The 25487-nt window shown below is 33.6% G+C and overlaps 1 protein-coding gene across 1 annotated transcript in view; it reads right to left on the bottom strand.

Moving 5' to 3' along the window:
* Positions 1-25487, bottom strand: part of LOC308652312 (phospholipid-transporting ATPase ABCA3-like) — a gene marked incomplete at its 3' end in the record, with an annotated part of 144605 nt that overhangs the window by 60175 nt on the left and 58943 nt on the right. Inside the window, exons 9-16 of the mRNA XM_081300059.1 lie at positions 24141-24322; positions 22101-22235; positions 17577-17706; positions 10588-10742; positions 10205-10360; positions 9796-10006; positions 7340-7490; positions 31-129 (exon numbers count right to left, since the gene is read on the bottom strand). Coding sequence (XP_081156185.1) covers positions 31-129; positions 7340-7490; positions 9796-10006; positions 10205-10360; positions 10588-10742; positions 17577-17706; positions 22101-22235; positions 24141-24322 — 1219 coding nt within the window. The remainder of the gene's footprint in view (positions 1-30; positions 130-7339; positions 7491-9795; positions 10007-10204; positions 10361-10587; positions 10743-17576; positions 17707-22100; positions 22236-24140; positions 24323-25487) is intronic.

Here is a 25487-nt window from a genome sequence, read left to right as displayed (position 1 = left end):
GCTCTGCCCTTTTTCATTATTATTACTTACTTGAAGAAAACTTCTTCCAAGGTAGTCATAGAAATACCAAAGCCAGCAATGCCCAGCTCTGTCTTTCTTTGTTCTATTTCCAAAAACAGGTCTTCAAAACTAGAAGAAATAGAAGCAAAGAAAGAGCTAGCAGTAAAACAGATTATTCTACTTATATATTTTTTGTTCTTGGCAGTGGAAAAAATACAGCTTATTTCTTAATGAAATGGTAGTTTCCATGCCCCACTAACAAACCATAAAAATGTGGAACATGTGAAGAAAACAAAACAAAACAAAAACACTAGCAAGTTGCTGTATCAAACTGCTTCCTGAATTTCTGGTAAAATTATCAATTGACATTTTATATATTAATGTTCACTGGTAGTTAAGATTTGATTTATTTAATGTAGGGCATTATTCCCATGAAACACACTAAATCAAGATATGGAGATAAAATTTTGGGAATGGGAGAAAACTGTCCACTCACATAACCAAGGAAGGTATATAGCGTTGGGCAGTTATAATGTGATGGAATAAAGCTTATGAAAAATAGTTTTTCTGAGATTTTATATTTAGATGTTTAATCACTCCAAAAATCCTTCAGTTTATGAACCCAACCACATGAGGACAGAAAATTTTCCATTTCGGAAGTTTCTGTCAAAATTTTCTCTATATTTTGAGCCCAAATTAGATTCTATTCCCTCTATTTCATGATTAGAATGAAAAGTTTCTGTATATTATTTTCTACATGTTTCAAGATTAACAAGTGTACATACACATACATCAGTATAGCAGTGTACACTAAACCCAAGAAAGATTATGTGATCCTTTCACTTTTTAGTTCAATCATTATTATAATGAGAAACTTTTATGTTTCTATGTATATAGGTTAAACAGCAAACTCCAAACTGAAGAGATCAGGAAAAAACCCCACAAAATTTACAACAAATTAGTCAATCATTATTATAGCCATAGCCATTCTCCTGATTAAAACATAATAAATGCAGACAACACAGATAATATAAATGTGTAAATAAAATAAAAATAATCCTACCACCCAGACAAGACACTACCATTAAAAATTTGGTATACTTATTTTACCTTTTTTTTACTTTATGTTCGCATTTTACACATTGGAATCATATATTAAAGAATTATGCACCCAAATTTAACAATATGGATATTTTCCTAAAATGTTGAAAACTGTTCATACTCCATCCATATCAATGTTGTATAATTTAATTATAATAATGAGATGTATAATGTCATTTACTAATTCAGCAAACAATCATGGACAAATTCTCTTAGTGAGAAATCAAAAGCTAATTGAAAGGCTCCTATACTTTAGGAGAATGTGAAGCCAAACTTATCAAAACTGGTGAAGCAATTCAGAACACCATGCTGTATGTACCTGCAGAAGTGTGCTCCCATATTTGAGGAATATAAACATCCAAGAAACTCAATGAATTCCAAGTAAGATGAACTCAAAAGAGATATACAAATAGACATGTAAAATCATATGGTCAAAAATCAAGAAATAGAAGACACTAGAGTATGGACTCTCCAAGTTCATGGATACACAGAATTAATATTATTAAAATGGCCATATTACTGAAAGTTAAAAACAGATTCAATGAAAATGCCCATAAAAATACCAAATTACATTTTAAATAGTCCTAAAATTCATGTAAAAGAACAAAATTCCCAGAATAACCAAAGTAATTCTCAGCAATAAGAGAAATGGTTGAGCCATCATATACCTGATTTCAAAATATACTGCCAAGCCATAGAAACTAAAATGGCATGGTACTGGTATAAAAACAGATATTTAGAACAATTGGAATATAATCAAAGGTAGAGAGACCAACCCACACAGATACAGTCATTTGATGCTTAACAAAGGTACCCCAAACATACACTGAGGAAAAGACTTTTTAACAAATGGTATTGGGGAAACTGGACACACATATGGAGAAGAATAAAAACAGACCCCTCCCTATCTCTCACCCTGCAGTAAAGTCAACTAAAAATGAATCAAAAGCCTAGGAATTAGACCTGAAACTTTGCAAGTGCTAGAATAAAATATAGATGCAGGCAATAATTTCATCAGTAGGACTCCAATAGTCCAGAAAATACCAAGAATCAATAAATGAAATAATATCAAATTAAAAAGCTTCTGCACAGAAAAAGAAGCAACACTATGAAGAGAGAGCACACAACAAGATGGGAGAAAATCTTTTCTAGCTACTCCTCCGACAGAGGACACCCATAACAAATAACACAAAAAACAACTGGACAAATGAATTAAACAGACTTCTCAAATGACTAATAAATATGTGAAAAAATACTCAACATCTTAGCCATCAGGGAAGTAGAAATCAAAACAACACTAATATTTCATCTCACCCTACTTAACATGATAGTCATCAAAAATACAAATAACAATAAATGCTGATGATAATGCAAAGAAAAAGGAAAAGTTATACACTGGTGGGACTGTAAATTAGTACAGTCACTGTGGAAATAATTATCAAGGCTTCTCAAAAGACAAGGAATGGAACCACCAGAAAATTCAGGTGTACTCCTTCATATTTATCCAAAAAAAAAAAATGTCAATGCACTAGAGACTACAGGCACATATGAATATTCCTATTTACAGCAGCACAATTCACAAGAGCCAAGTTATAGAAGCAGAAAGTCAAGGATCATATGATTTCTTTCTTATGTGGAAACTAGGAGACAAAAGAACAAAAGGGAATCTCCTGAAAATAGAAGGGAGACAGGTAGGGTAGAGGAAGGGGGATCAGGAGGAGGGAGGGAGAGGCCAGGCAAGGGGATGTACTGAGGAATAAACTGATTAAATTATGTTATGTGCATGTGTACATTACGCCACAATGAAACCCACTATTCTGAATAATTATGTGCCAATAATTTTTAAAAGACAAGGAGAGAATCTTGAAAGCAGTGAGAAACAATTTATCACATACAAGGAATCCTCAATAAGATGATCAGTAGATTTCTCACAGAAATCATTAAAAACCAGAAGGCCATTAATGGACCAGTGTTTTTGAAATGTTAAAAGAAAAAAAGTCAACCAAGAATCCTATATCTGGCAAAACTTTCTTTCCAAAGTGAAGAAAAATTAAAACATTCTCAGGAAAATAAAGGCTGAGGAAGTTCATTAATGCTAGACCTGCCTCATGAGATATGCTCAAGACAATTCTGCTAGGTGAAATGGAAAAATACTACAGAGAACTCAGAGACATATGGAAAAAACATTTATAAAGATAAATATGAACAACTGTGAAAGCTAGTATTGTTTTTACAATAATTTGTAATAACTTTGTTTTGCACATGATTTAACAAATGAATATACACTTAATTATTCTAAAAGCTAGTATTATTTGTAACCTTCATTTATCCACATTTTGCTTTCTATGTAATTTAAGATACAATGTATTTAAAAGAATTATTATGTTTTGGGGCACACAATGCACAAGGATGCAATTGTTTGGCATGAATAACAGGTAGGTGTGGGGAAGAAGCTAAAAAGGAGCTGAGTTTTTATATACTACTGAATTAAACTGGTATAAATAGAAGTTAGAGTGTTATTACTTTAGAATGTTAAACTCAAAGAAAATAACTGGAGAACATACACAAAAAGGAATGAGATCATAGAATTTAAACATTTCATCAAAAAAATTGTGAAATACGGTCTTAAGCAACTGGTGAATCAAAGAATAAATCACAAGGGAAATTATAAAATGTTTACAGATGAATTGAAATGAAGATACAATATTCTAAGACGTATAAGACACAGAGAAAGTGATGTTAAGAAAGAAAATTTACTAGTATTATGACCATGATTATTATTTTGGTACTAGGGATTGAACCCAGGGGCACCACCACTGAGCTACATCCCTAGGTCCCCTTTGTGGTTTTGAGACAGAGTCTCACTAATTTGCTGAGGGGTTCACCAAGTTGCCAAGGACAACCTCAAACTTGCCCTTTCCTACCTCAGCTTCCCAAGTCACTGAGATTACAGATGTCCACCAAATGCTTATATTAAAAAAAAACAAGAAAGATATCAAATTAACCATCTACCTTTATACCTTAAGGAACCAGAAGAACAGCAAAACAAACCTAAAGCTAGCAAAAGAAAGAATACAGGGATTATAACAGAGATAAACGAAATAATGTAAAATAATAAAAAATCAATTAAACCAAAAGTTGGTTCTTTGAAAATATCAATAAAATTGACCAATCTTTTTTAAAAAATTTTTTTAGTTGTAGATGGACATAATACCTTTATTTTGTTTATTTATTTTTTTAATGTGGTGCTGAAGCTCGAACCCAGTGCCTCACACATGTTAGGTGAGTGCTCTACCACTGAGCCACAACCCCAGCTCTCAAATTGACCAATCTTTAGGTTAATGGACTAAGACAAAAATAAGATTCAAATTACTAAAATAAGAACTGAATGTGAATACATTATTTAAAATTCTGCAGAAGTAAAGGGATTAGAAGTGAGTACAACTGTTTGCCAACACATTGGATAACTTACATGAAATAGTCAAAATCCTAGAAACACAATACCTACTAAGATGAAACCATGAAGAAATAGAAAATCTGAGTTGATTTATGCCCAGTAAGGATATCAGATCAGTAATCAAAATCTACTTAATAAAGAAAAGCCCTGATCCTAATGGCTTCACTCATGAATTCCACCAAACATTTAAAGAAGAATAAATACTAATGTTCTAATATTTTCCCATATAATTCAAGAAGAAGGAACTGTCTTAAATCATTCTATGAGGAAACATTATCCTGATATCAAAGACAAAAGCTCTACAAGAAAACCACAGACCAAAATCTCTTATGAATACTGATATAAAAATGCTCAGCAAAACAAATTCAGCAATATATTTTTTAAAATGTTTTAGTTCTCAATGGTCTTTATTTATTTATATGTGATGCTAAGAATCAAATCCAGTGCCTCACACATGCTAGGCAAGCACTCTACCACTTAGCCACAACCCTAGACCATAGCCGTATATTTAAAAGACTATACACCATTACTAAGTTGGATCATTCCTAGAATGTAAGTATGGTTCAACATATGAAAATCTGTTGGGACCACATTAATGGAAAAAAACACATTATCATCTTATTTGATGAGGACAAAGCATTTGACAAAACGCAACTTCCTTTTTATGATTAAAAAAATCCAGAGTAGCATAGGAATAATAATTATAACCAAAGGGGTGGAAGATCTGTATGCTGAAAACTATAAAACATTGATGAAAGAAATGGTACATGACAGAAAATAATGGAATGGCACACCACGTGATCATGGATTAGAAGAATTATTATTAAGACGTCCACACTACTCAAAGCAATTTACCAACTCAATGCAATCTCTTACCAAATCTCAATGTCATTTTTCACAGAAATAGGAAAAAATGATCACAAAATTCTTATGGAACCACAAAAACCCCAGACAACTAAATTGAAACGAAACAGCAAAATCTATTACTGAGCTACAGCAATCAAACAACTTAGTTTTACAATAAAAATAACCATTCATCAATGGAAACCAATGGAACAGGACAAAGATCCCAAAATAAACCCATATACTTATAGCCAACTGATTTTGTCAAAAGTGTCAGGAACCCAAATGGAGAAAGGAGAGTCCCTTCAATAGTCAGTGTTAGGAAAACTGTATATCTACATGCAGAAGCATAAAATGGAACCCTTATCTTATAGCAATATAGAAAAATCATCTCAAAATGGATTAAAAACCAGTAAGTTCCAAAACTTCAATTATATGGACATAAAAATATTCAAATATTATTCCAAAATTACTGTAAGTGATGTAATTTTTATAGGCATTTCACATCTGGGACAATGGAGGGAAATTGATTAAAGCCTTAAACAAAAGACCTGAAACTTTAAAACCACTAGAAATAAAAAGAGTATAAAACCATTTGTCTAGACAAAGATTTCTTGAATATTACCTTAAAAGTTCAGGCAACAAAAGCAAAAATTTTAAAAAATGGAACTGCATCAAACTAAAAATCTTTGAACAGCAAAGGGAACAATCAATAGAGTGGAAAGACAATCCATGGATAGGGAGCAATTACTTGAAAACTATACATCTCAAAAAGGGCTCATACCCAAAATAAAAAATACATAAGGAACTCAGAGAACTTGATAACAAGGAAATAATCCAATCAAAAATGGATAAAAGACCTAAAGAGACACTTCTCAAACAAGACTTACAAATGCCCAACATCAATACCAATAATCAGAGAAATAAAGATTAAAACTACAGTGAGATATCACCTTATGCCTGTTTGAATGGCTACTATAAGGAAGACAAAAGATAAGTTTTGGAGAGGGTGTGGCGTAAAGGGAACCCTTGTGCACTATTGGTGGGATTGTAGTTACTACAACCATTATGAAAAATAGCATGGAAGTTCTCAGAAAACTAAAAACCAGAATTGCCATATGATCCAACCATCCCACTTCTGGTTATATATTCAAAGGAATTAAAATCTGTTTTCCAAAGAGATTTTTTTTCATTTCTATGTTCAATGTAGCATTTTTCACAGTAACTAAGACATGGGAGAAAACTAGGTATCCACAGTTAAATGAATGCATAAAATGATGGTTACCAGAGGCTTGCTAAGGGAGTGGATGATAGGGTGTTGATCAAAGGGTACAAAATTTCAGTTATACAGGAGGAATAAGCCTTAGTGATCTCTTATACAGAATGTTGACTATAATATGTATTTATTATTTATTATATCAGTTGTATATTTCAAAACTGCTAAAGAGTAGATATTAAATGTTTCCCTATAAAAATAAGTATATATGGATTTGATAATAAGCTTGACTAAGTCATCCCACAATATAAACATTTTATCAAAATATCACAATGACTCTCACAAATAAATATTAATTATTTAATTATTTTTTAATTACAATTGAAATGGAAAGGGAAATAACTCTTTGTAAAACAAAAAATGAATTCAGTTGGCTTTACTCACCAAGAAGAAAATTTATTATTTGCCATATATTACCACTAATTTAGCATTAAGTTACAAGAAACAGAACTAAAAATATTAAGGCACAGCTAAATTAAATCTAACATTTGTAGCATCCCTCAGTACTTTAGTGAAATCTTTACTGAAGCAACATTGTGACTAGTACTTGTCAAGGATGGCAACTAGAAAGAATCCATTTGTCAATTCTGAGGAAATCTAGAAAAATAGTAGTGATTTCTAGTGATCTCAAACCACTCATCTAACTTTCTTTGAACCCATACCTGTGTGTGTACTCCTTGGGTAGTATAAATGATAATTCAGCTGCAATGTTGGTTTCCATACTGGCAGTTGGGACATGGCGTTTAATCATTTCAGAGATTTTTTCAACATTACAATTAGGACTCTTCACCATGATTATATGATATCCCACACCTGAAAGATTAATTTATAAAACCAAATCAAGCAGTTTATTTTTTAAGTCTAATAAATTGTCTCTTTATTGAGATATTTCATCTAATTAATGAGGATGGGATAATATATTGAAACTATCACTATTTTGCATCCCCTGAATGAATTAATGCCCTTAGACATGATAGTCAGTGATTATTACCATCAAAAGAGAGAGGGAAAAACCACAATATCAATTATGAATAGTGTTTCCAAACAAAGTCAAGAACAAGATCAAATCCCACCCTGAATCTAATTAATCTCCTCAACAATTTATAGAAAGTCAAGAGAACAAAGGATCATGCTGTAAAATACTGTGGGGATGCAATCAGTAAAATTGAAACTATGTAAACTCTAAAGGAAAAATGTGGTGTTTTTATTTTTTCACTTTTTTTCATTTTAGCTCAATGTTCTTTTTAAATTTTTTAAAAATTTGTTTTAATTAGTTATACAGGACAGCAAAATGCATTTATACACTTTGATATATCATACATAGATGGAATATAATTTCTCATTTTTCTGAGTGTACCTGTTGTACAATCATATTGGTCATGCAGTCATATATATATATTAATAATGTCTGTTTCATTCTACTATCTTTCCTGTCCCCACATCCCCTTCCTCCCCCTCCTTTCCATTCCCTCTACCTAATCTAAGGTAATGCTACTATTCTTCTCTAGTGCCCCCCACCTTATTGTGAATTAGCATCCGCAGCAGTTTTGAATATTTTATACTCCTTAAAAACCATTTTTAGTCTCCATGGTTCAGGTTTTCTAGGTGCACGGAGAATAAAACACAACAGGTCACAACTCAGTTGGCTACAACGCTAGGGAAGTGCATTTCTATAGTTTACAAAACGTGCTCCAAGAGTCTAGGGATGATGATGATTTGGAGTTTATGTTCCCCAAAGTCCTCTGAGATATAATCTCCTTTCTTTCTATAACTGCAATTGGGAATGGGGAGGACAATAGTCAATAGTAACTGATTCATTCAGTACATACCCATTGCATACCTTTTATGAATTAGGCATTATTCTAGATACAAATGAGCCAAAAAGTAAACATCACAATTATGTCCTTTCTCACTGGAAGGATAAATGTAATCAAAGTGTATACTGTGTTTGATAGCATTAAGGAAAAAGTACATTTGTCCAAAGAAGTGCAAAATGAAATTATGGTCATCAATTCATACTGTGCTTCTATTGTGTTGAAATTTTAGCTATGCCTAGGGAAGGCCTGGGGGGGCATGGGAAGAATGGAGGAACTTTGAGGTTGGGTAAAGGGAAGTGATGGGAGGGAAGGGAGCATTGGTATAGGAAAGATAGTAGAATGAGATGGACATCATTACACTGGATGTAAGTATGACTGCACAAATGATGTGATTCTACATTGTGTACAACCAGAGAACTGAATTTTTGCTTCATATGTACACAATGAATTTAAATGCATTCTGCTGTCATGTATAACTAATGATAATAAGTAAAAATAAAATAAAATAAAATAAAATGGAGGAGTTCTGAAGATCAGATTAGATAATGTGGAAAAAGTGTGAAACCTAGTAAGTAACTCAGAGAAAATACATATTCAAATGCCGAATTAGAGATTAATGAAATGAAGTGACTATTCTCATTGATTTGTATCTCCAATTTAGAAGCACTTACTTGTTTGAAACATGTAATTTCAAAATATATGGTATAATGTTATTCATTTTCAATGTATTAGTCTTGTTGACTAAGCAAACTATATGTCCACTGATGTAAAGAATGTTTTATTTCACTATACATTCACTTTCTTTCCAACAAATTATGATTGATCAGCTTCCACATTTCAGTAATACTTCATGAAAATAAGTTGGAGAGCATTTTAACTCATTACACTAGGAATTTAATATTGATTTGAGAAAAGAAAAAATAAAAGTCAGATACCTGGTCACTGACTTTTTCCCCCTAGAAGCTAGGAATCTACCTATTAAATCTTTTGGAGGGATAAGTTCATTCCTATGACAAATTACCAATTCAATGGAAATCATATGGAAGAAATAAACATGATGCTTGTGGAATCAATAAAGAGAACTTTCAAAATTGGAATATCATTATTGGGTAATAATGGGAAAAATCACTGAACAGATAGGTTATATCGACATTACAAAGAGTCATGAAAAACAAGTAAAATAGATTAGACTTAATGAATAAAATTAGGTCTGTGTAAAGAGATTAAAACACAATGAAAATGATGTCAGAAAACTATCATTAAGGCATCAGCATCCAAAAATTGATCACAAGGAGACCGACCATATAATTTTTTCAGGAAAACGGAAGAGCCACAGCATTGCAGGGTTCCCAAGACCATGATGGCAATGCGGTCACCCAGGATATCAGCTTCATCCATGTGATGTGTGGTCAGTAATATGGTACGATCCTCTTTATGCTGCTGAATGAGATTCCAGGTGGCTCTCCTTGAAACTGGATCCATGCCTGATGTTGGCTCATCAAGGATCACCACCTAGAGACCAAAAGAATAATTGCAAGGCCGTATTTAACTCATGCTTTGCCTCATATTTAAGCTAAGATACGGAATCCACAATAAGAAGAATGCTGCAAAATTAATAATGTCAAACCCATGACCACATTATATCAGCTAGATGAATAAAGACTTGGATTCATATCAGTTCTTCGGGGTCACATTTTGACTGTTACTTACCTTGGAGCCCCCTACAAATGCTATCATGATAGAGAGCTTGCGCTTCATTCCTCCACTCAGTTTCTCTGAATATTCATTACGCTTGTGTATCAAGTCACAAGCAGTCAGCATTTTGTTAATTTCTTCAGTACGCTTCTGAGAAGGTACTCCTTTTATCTAGAAAGAGAAGCCAAGAATCTACATGGTGCTTCTAAGGTAGTTTTACAGAATTTTCTAACAGTTATCCACATACATTTTTTCCTTCTCTTTGTCTCCCTTTCTGATAAAAGAATGATGCCTGAAAGCATGAACTTCCCATAAAGATAATGCTATTGGTCCTTGGTCACACTGTCAGAAACATGTGGAAAAAGTGAGAGAAAAGAATATACATATCTCTTGCTCACCACACAGTAAAAATAAAGGTGTTCTGATACTGTCAACTTTGGAAACAGTATATCATCCTGAGGGCACAAGCCCAGATGTTTCCTGACTTCAACCATCTCCTTTGAGATGTCATATCCATTAATGTAGACCTTTCCACTAGTAGGAAGATAGAAACCTAGAATGAAGCAAAGACATGACAGGAGCTTAGTTTTAGTAAGGGTACCCAAAGAGAACTTGTTAGCACCTAAACTTCACAGTGTACTTGCAGAAGATGTAAAAGAATTAGCAATATCTCCTACATAGGATGTCTGGTAAATATCAATGGTTATAATCTGGTGATGGGGAAATAAAAAACTACCCTTTGTTTAATCTTATACTCTCCATGAGTATAAAATACTCTGAAATATCTGAGTACTGTAACTGAAGAATTTGCTGCATTCCAATGTTCTAGTACAGCTATCAGCCATTTGATAACAAATAGAAACCACATTATGATCTAAGCACCATAGTGCATGTATACTACATTTTCTTCATCCATTTACCAATTGATGGACACTTAGGTTGTTTTCCATTTCTTCACTGTTGTGAATAGTGCTGCAAGAAACACGGGAGCACAGATGTCTGACAGATTGAATTCATTTTCTTTGGATACATAACCAGTGATATTTCTAAATCATATGGTAGTTTCATTTTTAATATTTAAAGGAATATCCATACTTTTTTCTATAATGACTGCATTACTTTACCTTCCTACCAACAGTTCCCCTTTCTATATACCCTTACCATCTGTATCTTTAGTGTTTTGATAAGGCCATTCTTATTGGGGGGGTGAGGTGATATCTTGTGATTTTTTTATTTGCCATTTTTCTGATACCTATTGACCATTTGTATGTCTTCTGAGAAATGTCTATTTATGACTATTGCCTATTCTATAATCATATTGCTTAATTTTTGCAGTAAAAAATTTTTGACATTTCATATATATTCTGGATATTGACCACCTGTCAGACGAATACTGTACAAATATTTTCTCTTTAGGATGCCTGACTTTAATGACTGTTTCCTTTGCAGAGCAAAAGCTTTTTAGTGTGATGTAATCCTATTTCTATATTTTGCTTTTGTTTCCTGTACTTTTGGGGTCTTGTCTAAATTTTTTACCCATTCCTAAAATATTTTCCCCATGTTTTCTTCTACTATTTTCATGATTTGGGTCTAACATTTAAATATTTAATCAGGTTTGAGTTGATTTTGTAGCTGATGATAGGGGTTCTGTTTTCATTCTGAATCAGTTGGCTTGAGATGCCAACTGATTGTACATCTATTCTGTTCCATTGGGCTGTGTGCCTGTTTTTATGCCAATGCTATATTGTTTGGTACAGTTTTGTAGTGTATTTTGACCTAAGGTAGTATGAAATCTCTCATTCTTTTTTTTTCCTCAAGATGGTTTTGGCTACCTGGTGTGTATGTGTATGTTTGTGTGCGCGCACACGTGTGCATGTGGTTCCATACAAACTTTAGGGTTGTTTTTCCTACATCTGCAAAGGATGTTGATGTTATTTTGAAAGGTATACTATTAAATATTTACATCACTTTTGCAAATATGGACATTTTAAAGATACTGATCCTCCCAAAACACGAACACAGTATGTCTTTCCACTTTTATGTGTCCTCTTCAATTTTTTTCTATTTTACAATTTTCACTGTAGAGATCTTTTGATTCTTAGGTTAAATTAATCCCCAGGTATTTTCATAACTATTATAAATGGAATTTTAAAAAATTCTTCTTTCAAATAATTCACTTTTCATGTACAGAAATGGTACTCAGTTTTGTATGTTGATGTTACACCCTGAAATTTTGCTGAATGTGTTAGTTCTAGTAGATTTGTGGCAAAATCTTTAGTGTTTTCTACATTAGATAAATTATCCACAAATGTGAAAAATCTGGCTTCCTCTTTTCCAGTGTGGATATCCTTTTATTTCTCTTACTTGAACACTTTAATTAGGACTTCCAGTTCTAGTACATTCAATAAATTCATAAACATGTTCATTCTTGTTCTAAATCTTACAGAAAAAGCAAAGCTTTTAGCTTTTCCCTATTCAGTGGGATATTAGCTGTTGGCTTATAATTAATGGCCTCTATTATATTGAAACATGATTCTTATATACCTAATTTGTTCAGAGTTAATACCTTTTCTGTATTAAGATTATCATATAGTTTTTCCTTCATTCTGTGTTGATTCATACTTATTAATTTGCATATACTGAACCATCCTAGTCTCCTTGAGAAGAGTCCCACTTATCTCAGTGAGTAAGTTTTTTTAATGGGCTGTTAGATTCACTTTGCTGGTATTTTATTGAGGATTTTTGCATCCATGTCCATGAAGGATATTGGCTTATAGTTTTCTTTTGTTGTTGTTATTGTGTCCTTGTCTGATTTTGTTATCAGGATAATCCTAGCTTTATAGATTGTGTTTGGAGGAGTTTTCTCCTCTTCAGGTTTTGGAAATTAATTTAAGAAGAAACGGTATTAGTCTTCTTTAAATGTTTGGTAGCGCTCATCAGTGAAGCTATCTCATCTGGGGCTTTTTTAAAAATAAGAGTCTTCATTTCTGGTTCAATCTTATTACTTGGTATTGGTTGGTTCAGCTTTCCCACTTTTTCATGATTCACTCTTGGTAAGGTGTATATGTCCAAGAATTTGTCCATTTTTTCTTCTAAGTTACCAAATTTGTTGGCATACAGTTGCTCAAGATGACCCTGTTTCCATGATTTGCTAGAAGGACTCACAGAATTCAGCATGCAGTCATACCAATGGCTAAATTTATTATAGCTTAGCAGGAAGCATGTGGGACAAACTCTGGAGGAAACCTGGTGCATAGTTTTGAATCTTTTTCCAGTACAATCATACAAGATATATTCTTCCAACAATAAGTTTTAACCACACATTTTAGTGTGTGCTCAAATTATGTATACCAGAGAAGAAAATTAGAGGCCCAGCACCCAGGTATTTTATTGGGGATTGATCATATAGGCAGACAGCTTCTGTCTAGCACATATACAATTTCTAGACCCCTAGAAGGAAAGCAGGTATTTAGCATAAATCACATTGTTCATGCAAACATGTTGAGCCCTGTGAACAACTCTTATTAGGTAATTGTATAAACCCTCCCCTAATCTGAGTTCCCAGGTGCTAGCCAAGGGTCATTCTTACAAACAGGCCTTTCTAAGAGTAGTCATCTCAGGGCTATTATGTCAAATTTTCCTGCATGTTTGATGTGATTCTTATTTTAAAATAAATCTTTCTGAAGACAAACTTAAGAAAAAGAAAAAATGGTATATATATATATATATATATATATATATATATATATATATATAAAATGAAAAAGGAAATGCTTTCTGCCCATTTCTCAAGAAAGTTGAGATGAAAGTATAATTTACATAAATTTTATCAAATACTTTATCCACAGTGGGGTCCCAAATCATACCAAGGACCACATGAAAGCTAGGCGAAAATTAATCTGCTTTTATACATAGAATCTATTTTAATAATACTAACCCTAATATTTATAGCTATAAAAGATGTGTCTACACAATATCTTTAATTAATTTATTTATTTTTATGTGGTGCTGAGGATCAAACCCAGGGTCTCACCCATGCTAGGCAAGTGCTTTACCACTGAGCCACAACCCTAGCCCCTACATATTTCTTCATGAAGACTCGTTTTTTATTTAGAACAAAAGATGAATCAAAATTAATTTTTATTCCATGATTTCTTATGAAGAGATAGCTATAAATGTTCAGCTACTATAAAAAGAAGAAATTTTTTAAAGAACTAATAGCTTTACCTATTAGTGTTATCAGATAATTCAAATAAAAAAAGCAGCTTTAATATTGGCTTATTTTGTTCATCAATTTAATGGAATAAAAAGGTTTTGAAAGTTTGTTCTGTTGAAGATGAATATGTAATATTATTATAGACATTATATAATAAGTTCAGTTAAAAGGTTCAATATATAAAATAAAGTTATTTTCTTTTGAGATGGGTGATATGGTTACAAATCTTGGTGAAGCAAAGCAATGTGGTTCTTTATATTAAATACCATTATTTAAAGTCAAATTCAGAATAAAGTAATACAAATGTGTGTTGAGGATTTACAAAACTCAAATTCAGCAAACATGTACTTGCTATCTGCTTTGTATAAATCACTGTAGGGTGTTTATAAAAATTAACAGAACTGTAATATCACTGTAAATAGTAGAGTAAGGAAATCCAGGACTCTAACCCTTCACACACAAAAAAAGAGCTATATATTGATAAAACCTGACAGAATCAACTTTTGCAGAACTCTGGGATCTAATAAAAAATATAGAAACCCCAAAAATCTTTTATTTATTTATTTTTATTGGTACCAGCAATTGACTTCAGAGGCCCTTAACCACTGAGGCACATCCCCAGTCCTTTTCTGTATTTTTATTTAGAGACAGGATAACACTGAGTTGCTTAGTGCCTCACAGTTGCTGAGACTGGCTTTGAACTCGAGATCCTCCTATCTCAGCCTCCTGAGCCACTGTGATTACAGGTATGCGCGACTGTGCCTGGCCCAGGAAAATCTTAATGAAGAAAAATTCTGCTGGATTGAGGTAGGAAAGTGCATATGTCATTTTCATTTTCTAAATTGCCATCTCCCAACTCCAAGATCAGAAGTAGCAATAAAGACAGCAGGCCATAAACAAAATAAATTTGTTTATAAGTGCCAAAGGAAATAATATGATCATTATTCTCAAAGAACTATGGGAAAGCTTATTTTGCCCAACTTGAAATATCCCTGGGCTGAGGCAACTTCCTGGGTGGCATGTCCCCAAATAACTAAAGTTAGGGGAAGAGATAGAAGTTTGGAGAAGCAAACAGACTTAAAAGTCTGGGAAAATAAGGCTGGGGAAAAGATACAAGGGAGAATTAGGAGTCCTATGTAAACTGAGAAATTCAGACATCTGTATATGTACACACGGCTGGACACATGATAAGAAAAGGTCTGATAAGAAGGCCTTAACTCTTATTGCTGACTGATATTCAGACTCTACTCAAGTTGGAAAGGAAAGCTAGGGTAGAAGACAAATGGCTTTTCAAGGCAATGAAGATGTGCTACAAAGAGGGGCAATATGCAAAGACTGTGAGACTAACCCCGCCATCCCTGCCCCTGCCCTCTTTCTCTGCAGACTTTTCAGGTGATCTTACGCTAGCTTACCAGGCTGGGGACATGGCTGTGGTAGGGTGCTTGCCCAGCTTATACAAGGCCCTGGGTTCAATCCCTATTACTACAAAACAACAACAAACAACAAAACAAAAACCCACCATTTCACTGCTAAGATAATAGAAAACAGACTATATTTATCATGCACAACAAAAAATGAAGACATCAAAGAATTTAGAAAAGTCACCAAATAAACAAACAACAAAATCCATTGGTAATCCCCAGGGTAAAGGGAGATCTGATTTTCAGGATTGCCATACTATTTGCAACTTTCACAGCCCAGTTGTGCTAAAGTAGAGGGCAGGCAGCCTCTGTCTGTCTGAGAGACCAAAGAAGATACCCAGAGATGGAATATGAGATATAAAGTTTACTGAAAATGTTTATAGGAATGGTTCAGTGATAACGAGCTAGACAGATTCTTTACCATAAAGTTCAATGGTGACAGACTGGACAGATGCACCTTTGCTCCACAGTGTCTCTACTGACTCACTGGAAAGTAGTACCTCCTTTCCTTCCTGATGTTTTTTCCAGGGGCAGCTGCCAGGGTGAGCGCTTCCCTCCCATGGTTCTCTGATTTGCACCAGCCGCCACAGGGAGAGGGTTTTTATAAATTAGACTACAGAAGTAATGCATCATAATTTTTTTAGTTTGCTTTGTTCCTTCTTTGACCAGCATCCCAAGGAGCAACTGTCTCAGTGTGTGTGCAAGAATGCAGCTTTCGGCAGATAACACTCACCTGCCCTAATTCCCAGCACACATGAGAGAAAGCCAGTGTCCTTCAAGATAATATGAATCTGGACATTCTGGTCCATACTTGTTCTCATTGTCCCCTTAACTTGTCCCTTTAACCTTCAGCCAATTCCAATGAAGAGAAGGCTATCAATAAATACATGTACACAGAAGAATGCATAAGGCATTTTTAGATTACAAGTGTATTGGTTTCCAGTGGCTGCTGTAACAAATTACCACAAACTTGGTGCCTTAAAATAACATACATTTATTCTATCATAGTTCTGGAAGCCAGAAGCTTAAAATCCATGCCACTGAGTCAAAATAAAGGTGCCAGAAAGACCATGTTTCCAATAGAGGATGTAGAGGAAAATCCATTCCTAGCCTCTTGCAGGGTTTGGTGGCCACTGGCATTCCTTGGCCTGTGGGAGCATCACCGTCTGCTTCCGTTGCTACACAGCCTTCTCTCCTCTGTGTTTCTTCTGCTTTTCAGCCTGTTATGTTGCTCTGCTTCTCACTTTCAAGAACACTAGTGTTTGCACTTGAGGCACACCAAGATAATGTAAGATCATCTAACAATTCTTAATCATACCTGCAAAATCTTTGCCTTATAAGGTGGCAGGCACAGGTTCCAAAAATTAGGATATGAACATACATTTGGGGACCATTATCTTTAAGGACAACTTCCAAACATATATAAAAATGGAATGTGATAATACATGTAGAAACATTTAGTCAGTGGAAATGATACTATGCTGATTACGACTCTGGCAACGATTCACCTAACAATTATGTGACATCGATTATAAAGCAATTCTTAAAAAAACAGAATTATAACTGAGGTTCAGGAGGAATTTGAAGATAAGAATTGTTATTTTTCATTGTTTCTTGCCTTAAAATTATGAACATTCGAGTTGACTCACAAAGAGAAACTCAGTCTCACTTGATGTCACTATCAAGAATTACATAAAGCCTCAGAGCTTGGTCCACTGTATCTTTACCACTGGTGACCCTGAATACATACCTGTAAGGATGGATAAGGTGGTGGTCTTTCCTGCCCCATTAGGTCCTAGAAGAACAGAGATCTGTCCCTCATAGAAATTCAAAGACAAGTTTTTCACTGCTACTACAGTAGCATCCCCAAATGTGAATTCCTATAAAAAAGCAAATACTAGCTTTATATTTATTACTATTACTTATAAAGGACTAGAGAGTTTTAGTCAGATCATTAATGTAAGGATCATAGAAAACTTTAAAAATAGATTAAATAGTGAAAGAAATAAATAATACTTAGAAGCAATACATGAATAGTCCTTCAAGTAGGTTTGCATATTCCTCCAAAACAATCTCATTCAGTCACCCTTTGTTCCAGTTACCATCTTGAAGTTGATGAAGTCACTGTCTGCTCTGCGCAATGTCTTTCGATGTTGTAGGTTTGTCTGCTGGAAACCTATCATGCTTCATTGTTCTATGAACAGTCCAAACTCTACTCATAACCATACCTGGAAATGTATTCTTCCTGCTATGTTCTTTATCTCCAGGAGGGGCACCATTATATACCCTAGATGTACACACCAGCAACTGGGGATTGACTTTCCTTAGACATCACTCTATACTTCACCTATTAAAACTCATCAGTCACTAATCACTCCTGATCAATTCATTCATTTATTCAATAAGTAATTGTCAAGTGCTTGTTACGTGGCATAAATTATGTAAAGCACTATGAATACATTTATGAGCCAGACAGACGTGGTACCTGCTTTAGCAAAAACAGAAAAATAGGGATGCACACACATACATAGATATATACCTAAAGATATATGATTAGACATTTACTAAACACTAGCCAAAGATGTTACTTCATGTAAGAAAGTAAGTTTCTCTCAAGTCCTATACTTTTAAAGCTAAAAGCCAAAATTTAGCATGCTTAACTGATGTTAACAGTCTGCTCCAACATATAGCACAGTAGTAGAGTGCTCACCTAGCACATGCAAGGCCCTGGGTTCAATCCTCAGCACCACATATAAAAAAATAAAACAAAGGTATTGCATCCAACTACAACTAAAAAATAAATAAATTTTAAAAAAGACATTGGAAGTGGTCACACTCATTCTCATTGTTAGGGGAAAAAGGCTTTAAAAAATTATCACTTCTTAGATCCATGAGAAAAATTAAGGTCACAATGCAAACTATGCATCAAAACTGAAGAGGAAGATAAATACAAAGAATTACAGTTTCCTGGGAATAAAGGTCACTAGGACCAACAATTTCTAGGAACATGTAAATGGTAACTGACAAATTGCTGGACACTTTGTGTAAACTAATTTGAAGAATTAAATATTCCTGTGGGCTCTGTCTAAGGAGATCTGCACATTTTCTTTAGTTTAACTGCCAAAAACCCCAGTGGTTTCTCATGGTGAAGATTAGGGGAAAAAATAATTTCCTGTTTCCAGCAAGCAGCTAAAAAGTGTTCTGTTCTCTATAAAACAAAATGCCTGTCATTGAAGAAAACAAGTTTATCAGAGCCTAACAAACAGGCGGAAAAGAAAAATGTTTCTAAGGTTCCATTAAGAGAGAAAAGATAACCTAAGGATCAGGAGGACATATTTGCAAATTATAAATCTGATGATGGTGTAGCATTCACAACACATAAAGAACAATTACAAATCAACAACACAAAGGTGCCCAATTAAAAATTGGCAAAGTACTTGAATAGATGTTAATACAAAGAAGACATACAAAATGACCAAGGAATATGGAAATATGATTATTATTAATAGTTTTTAAGGAAGTATGAATCAAAACCAAAATTAAATAGTATTTCCCACCCACCATGATGGTTTATAATTTTTTTAAAAAAGGAACTATAAAGGAAATAAATTTAAAAAAGGTGACAGCATCTTGTGAAAACAAAAGGGAGATCCCTCAAGTAGAGAAAGGGGACCATGGAGAGAGGAGGTAAAAGGAAAGGGAGGTGCAGAGGAATGAAATTGACGAAATTATACTGTTACATTGTGTGCATGAGTTTAACAAATCCCACTGTTATGTATAATTATAATGCAGCAATAAGAAGTTTTGGCAAGAGGTAGCAACACTGAAATTCTCGTGAAGTGTACAACGGTATATCCATTTTTGCAGTCAAGCAAAATAATTTGGTGGTTCTTCACTAAAGTTAAAAACGGAATCAATATATGACCCAGAAATTTCACTCTCAGGAACAAATCAAAAGAATTGAAAACATAAATTCAAACAAAAACATGTACAACGATGTTCAAAGCAGCACTATTCACAATAGTCAAAAGGTGTAAACAATCTAAGTATCCATCAACTGATGAATGGAAAAAATAATGTGGTAAAAACTTACAATGAAATGTTACTCAGCCACAAAAAATGAATGAAGTCTGATCAGTGCTATAACATAAACCAACCATGAAAATATAAGTGAAAAAAGAGTGAGACACCAAAGACCTCATTTTATTTTTCCATTTACATAAAGTATCCATATTAGGAAAATTCATAGAAGAAGGCAGATTAGTGTTTTCCAAGGTCAGAGGGAAGGGGAAAATGGCGAATGCTTGCTTAATGGGTTGGTCTGTCCATTAGAGATGATTAAAATAACCATATTCAAATTGTCATGGTTGCAAAACACTGTGATTGTACTAAATGTCACTGAACTATATACTCTAAAATTGTTAAGATAATAGATTTCATGTTACATCTATGAAGATTTCTAATCTTCATTGTTAACTGCTTTATTTTTAAAATAGGCATGTATGTTTAATTATATTAAATGTATTTTTTGATATCTAATAATATGTCTACCCTTTTTTCTAGTGGTGAATTAACTAATTGAAATTCAAATTTTAAGCAGACCTTGTAGTCCAGATAGTTACTCCCCTGTCATCATGTAATATCCATTTTACATATTGATGAAGTACATTTGCTAATATATTGTCTAGAATTTTTATATCTATGCTCATGAGACAATTTTTTTTAAAGAGAGAGTGAGAGAGGAGAGAGAGAGAGAGAGAGAGAGAGAGAGAGAGAGAATTTTTAATATTTATTTTTTAGTTCTTGGTGGACACAACATCTTTGTTGGTATGTGGTGCTGGATCGAACCCGGGCCGCACGAATGCCAGGAGAGCGCGCTACCGCTTGAGCCACATCCCCAGCCCTCATGAGACAATTTGGTTACTGAATTTTATCTTCTTTTAATGATCTTATAAGGGTTTCTTAACTAATTGTTTAACTATATGGAAGATTCATCAATGAGGGTAACTGTTCTAAAGCAATTCAGTTGTTATAAGATAGATTTTTCTTTTTTCTATGCTTCCTTCTGCCAATTTTGATAAGTTATGCTTTTAAATTTATTATTACCTTTCACATAATTATCAAATGTATTTACATGAATGTTTCTAACACTTTATTACTTTTTAATATCTGTAAAATCCACTGCATCTTACGTTTTTCAAACTTGATATTGATAATTTTGTATTTTCATTTTTTCTTGAATGTCTTTTTTAGGAGGTATCCATTTTATTGATCTTTCCAGATAAATGACTTATGTTAATTTTTCTTTATTTTATATCTTCTTTATCTGTGGTGTCTAGTTTTCCCTTAAATTGCCTTCTTTCTTTATTTGGATTTAGTTGCACACATTTTGTTTCATATTATTCATTTCAAAAAAAAAATGTTCTAATTTCTAATATCCTCTTTTCTTTAATAAACATTTGAGATTTTCTAATTATTTTTTCTTTTACTCTTTTTTTAATATATATTTTTTAGCTGTGGGTGAACCTTTTTTAAAATTTTTTTTAATTTTTTCTGTTACTGGGGATTTAATTCAGGGGCATTTAACCACTAATCCACATCCCCAGCCCTATTTTGCATTTTATTTAGATATAGGATCTCACTGAGTTGCATAGCACCTCACTTTTGCTGAGGCTGGCTTTGAACTCGAAATCCTCCTGCTTCAGCCTCCTGAGCAAATGAGACTGTTTGAGTTTAATTTATGCTGAGAAGTACTTTATGGATAACCTATGTATGATCTTTTAAAAAATATTCCATATGTACTTGGTGAATAATGTGCTTTCTGCATTTTTAATGTTATGCATCAATTAGGTCATTTAAGTTAATCATGGTTTTCCATTATTTATATACATATTTATATACTTACTAATTATTCTATTTCTCTGATATTCTTTATATTTTCATATTTTTGTGCCCGTTAAAGCATTTTAACATATTAATCATTATTATAACTTTGTTTGCAAGCACCAATATTTATATCATATTCTAGGTTAAAATCTTTTATATGTTGTTAACTCTTGGTTACTGGTCACAATTTTGTACAACTTCAGATACCTAGTCATTTTTTTTTCTTTTTTGTCATGCATTTTGTATAAAATAACTATGGCAACTTATTTTGTATGTGATGCTAAGGATAGAACCCAGTATCTCACACATGCTAGCACTGTGCTACAGCCCCAGCCGTAGAACATTAACTTTTAAGTCTATCAAGAAACAGAGACCTGTAAAACAATACCTTCCGCAAGTGTTGAATCCTGATTCCAGTTGCTAAACCAACAGGTTCAGGTTCAATATAATCACTTGGCAATATATCAGAAATTTCGCTAATTTCTTCACTCTCTAATGGTGGTTCCCCACACCAGTAGGATTTCTAAAAGAACAAAAACATCATAATGTCACTGAAAAATGAAGTGGCTTATGACTTGAAAACTCTTTAGCTCACATCACTCTGGTACTGAGATGGGTGACAGCAGATATCATGAAACTAAATTTAGAAATTTCATCATTATAAATGGTTTCATGGGCTGGGGATGTGGCTCAAGCGGTAGCGCGCTCGCCTGGCATGCGTGCAGCCCGGGTTCGATCCTCAGCACCACATACCAACAAAGATGTTGTGTCCGCCGAGAACTAAAAAAAAAATAAAATATTAAAAATTCTCTCTCTCTCTCTCTCTCTCTCTCTCTCTCTCTCTCTCCTCTCTCACTCTCTCTCAAAAAAAAATGGTTTCATCATTATAAATTTGGAAGTAAATTGTTTATAATACTAGTTCCTAAAACGTAACCACAGAACAAACATGCTATTTAAAATGCTGTCATATATGAAGAGAGACAAAAAGAAATCACCACAAAATGGCACAGTAAAATGTACTATGTCACTCTGAATCAGGTCTATTTGGATGTGAGATCTACAGATGAGCCTTTCAATAAATCTATGATGTCAAAATTATTTTCATAAAATATTTCTTAAAATACATTATTTGTCTTTTCTTCTGTGTTGACATTTTCACCAAAGGAATAAAAGCAATGGTAGGTAAAACTGCTGGTGCTTTAATGCAAATCAAAATGCAAGCACAAAACTATACTAAACAGTCATTTTTTTCTTCACCACTAAGGTACTAACAGGAAAATACTCTGTTTCACTTAATTACATACTTGATGAAGAATTTAAAATAACCTATTAAGTCTTAGTCCTTTCAGATGGCCAAAAAAATGTTCAATATTACTAATCATTAGGAAAATGCAAACAAAAACAGACATCATCTTACCCACTTATGTGGATATTACAATAAGTTCAAAAATAACAAAATGCTGGTGCATATGTATAGAAAAATAAATTCCCATACATAATTTTTGGGAATATAAATTAGTGTAGCCATATGTAAAGCATAAAGTTCCTCAACAACAGTACAATCAGAACTATATATGATTAAGCAATCCCAGCACCATTCATATTAGCCAAGATATGGAAGCAACCAAGCTTTTCCATTGATGGATGAATAGATAAAGAAAATGTGGTTCATTCATAATGTAATGTTATTCAGTGGTAACAAGGATGAAATCTTGTCATTTCTGACAACAAGGGTGGAAGTGGAAGATATTATATTAAGTAAAATAAGCCAGGCGCAAAAAGACACATGACCTGTATTTTCACTAATATGTAGAAGCTAAAAATAAGTTGATTCCATAGAAGTAGAGATTAGCAAAATGGTCACTAGAGGCTAGAAAAAAATGTGGAGAAGGAGGAGGAGGCCAGATAATAGGTCCCCAATACTGGTAGACAGGATAAATAAGTTCTAGTGTTCTACAGCATAGTAGAATGAATCTAGTTTACAATAGAGGAGTTCAAAGGTTCTCAAAACAAAGAAATAATAATGTTTAAAGAGATGAAAATACTATTTACTATGGTTTCATCATTATATATTATATATGTGCACTGAATTATTACACTGTTTCCTATAGATATGCACAATTATTATGTCAAGTAAAAAAGAAAAAAATAGAAGATATATGGCATAATTCATCCCTAGGGTCTATGAGAAAACCATCATGTATTCATTAAAATGGGACTTCTTTTGAAAAAAAAATTCCTTTATTATATTGTACATGTTACAAAGTTAACTCATAATGGCTTTAGTCAAGAAGGAAAAAAAAGTATCAGTACAACAAGGTAAAGCACCAAGGGGAGGATGTCAAATGTAATGGTGTTCACTCATCTATAAATGAGGTACGTAATAAGGGCTGGGGTTTCTCTAAATAAAAGAAACATTAGAACTCACCTCCAAGAAAAAGTTCCATGGCTTGGGCACACCATACTTCCCTGGAAAAACAGCATCTACATACCAGGTCACAAGGGCATAAAGGAAAGCAGTAACTAAAAACATTCCCATAATGTGGGCCAAAGTCAAGTCATCATCTGGGCTTTCTTTTAAGTAGAAGTTATCCCAATTAGCACCAAACCCTGAAATATAACAGGAGATAGTTACTTCAGATGTCCAACAGAGACTAGAAAAAGTTACCCAGCTGCTTCATAATGAAATAATAAGGAAAAATGCACTAATATTCTCTGGAGACAGGTACTGACTCTCTGCTATTTACTGATATCTTTATATTTAGATTGCCCGAGTGAAATTAAAGTAAACAATGATGTAAGAGGCTTTCTCTACACCAAAACCAACTAAAAGTTAATAGTGATAAACAAAAATAATAATTAAAAAAAAGGTAAGACTCAAAGCAATGAGCAGAGCCACGGGTTGCAAGGCAGCCCTCTCTCTCTCTGTTCTCCCTGAGGCTAATCTTAAGTGAAATAACCAGGAAGATATATAAATGTCCAAACTGCCATAAAATAAAAACCAAGAGTCAACAAGAATTTCTTCACCTTGATAGGCTTTACAACAAACAACTCTAATGTCAACTTTGATCATAAAAATGACGGTTCAACTTGAACTGCAATTGTTAATCCAACAGCCAACATTGTGCTTTGACTCCATTTGAATGTATTTCATCTAACGGTTTAAAGCATTAATTGGAATCAATCCTCCTATCTTTGTTATCCTAGCCCTAGTTTATACTTGCTTCTCTTACCCCCTACTCATTCTCTTGCATTATTTGCTACTGTCTCAAATACACACCATTCATCTATTTCTCCCTTCTACCTTGGTGTAAATTATTCTTGTATTTATCTTCCTCTTGGTCTCTTTTATTTCTTCCTTTCTGTCTCTCTTTCCCTCTACTTTCTGCCCAATATTTTCCTCCTCTCTTTCACCTCTCACTTAAGGTTGTAGTGAGTTTACTAAACTTAGCAACTAATTTTTTGGCTTATCCCAGAACTATATTGCATTATAGGATTATATCTGAATATGAAGAACTATGGAGAACAATTGGCACCACAGCTAAAAAAAGGACATTCTTCCCTTTGATAAGGTGAAGGTGAAAGAGAGAGAGTCCCAGTTTAGTGCAGAAGCCTGCAATTTGCAGACATGCAGCCTAAATAAATCAAAGACCTGGAGTATGAATGAACAGCAAGCTATTTTTAGAGAAGGAGTTCACTGCATCTCCTATTGAACTCTGAATGGCTAGAGTCAGGAGCTATCTTGAGAACAGTCCTATTGTACTACTCTGGGAGC

This window comes from Spermophilus citellus, assembly GCF_964194105.1.
Source record: "Spermophilus citellus genome assembly, chromosome: 6".
Classification (NCBI taxonomy): domain Eukaryota; kingdom Metazoa; phylum Chordata; class Mammalia; order Rodentia; family Sciuridae; genus Spermophilus; species Spermophilus citellus.
This window is presented reverse-complemented; position numbering and strand designations above follow the sequence as displayed.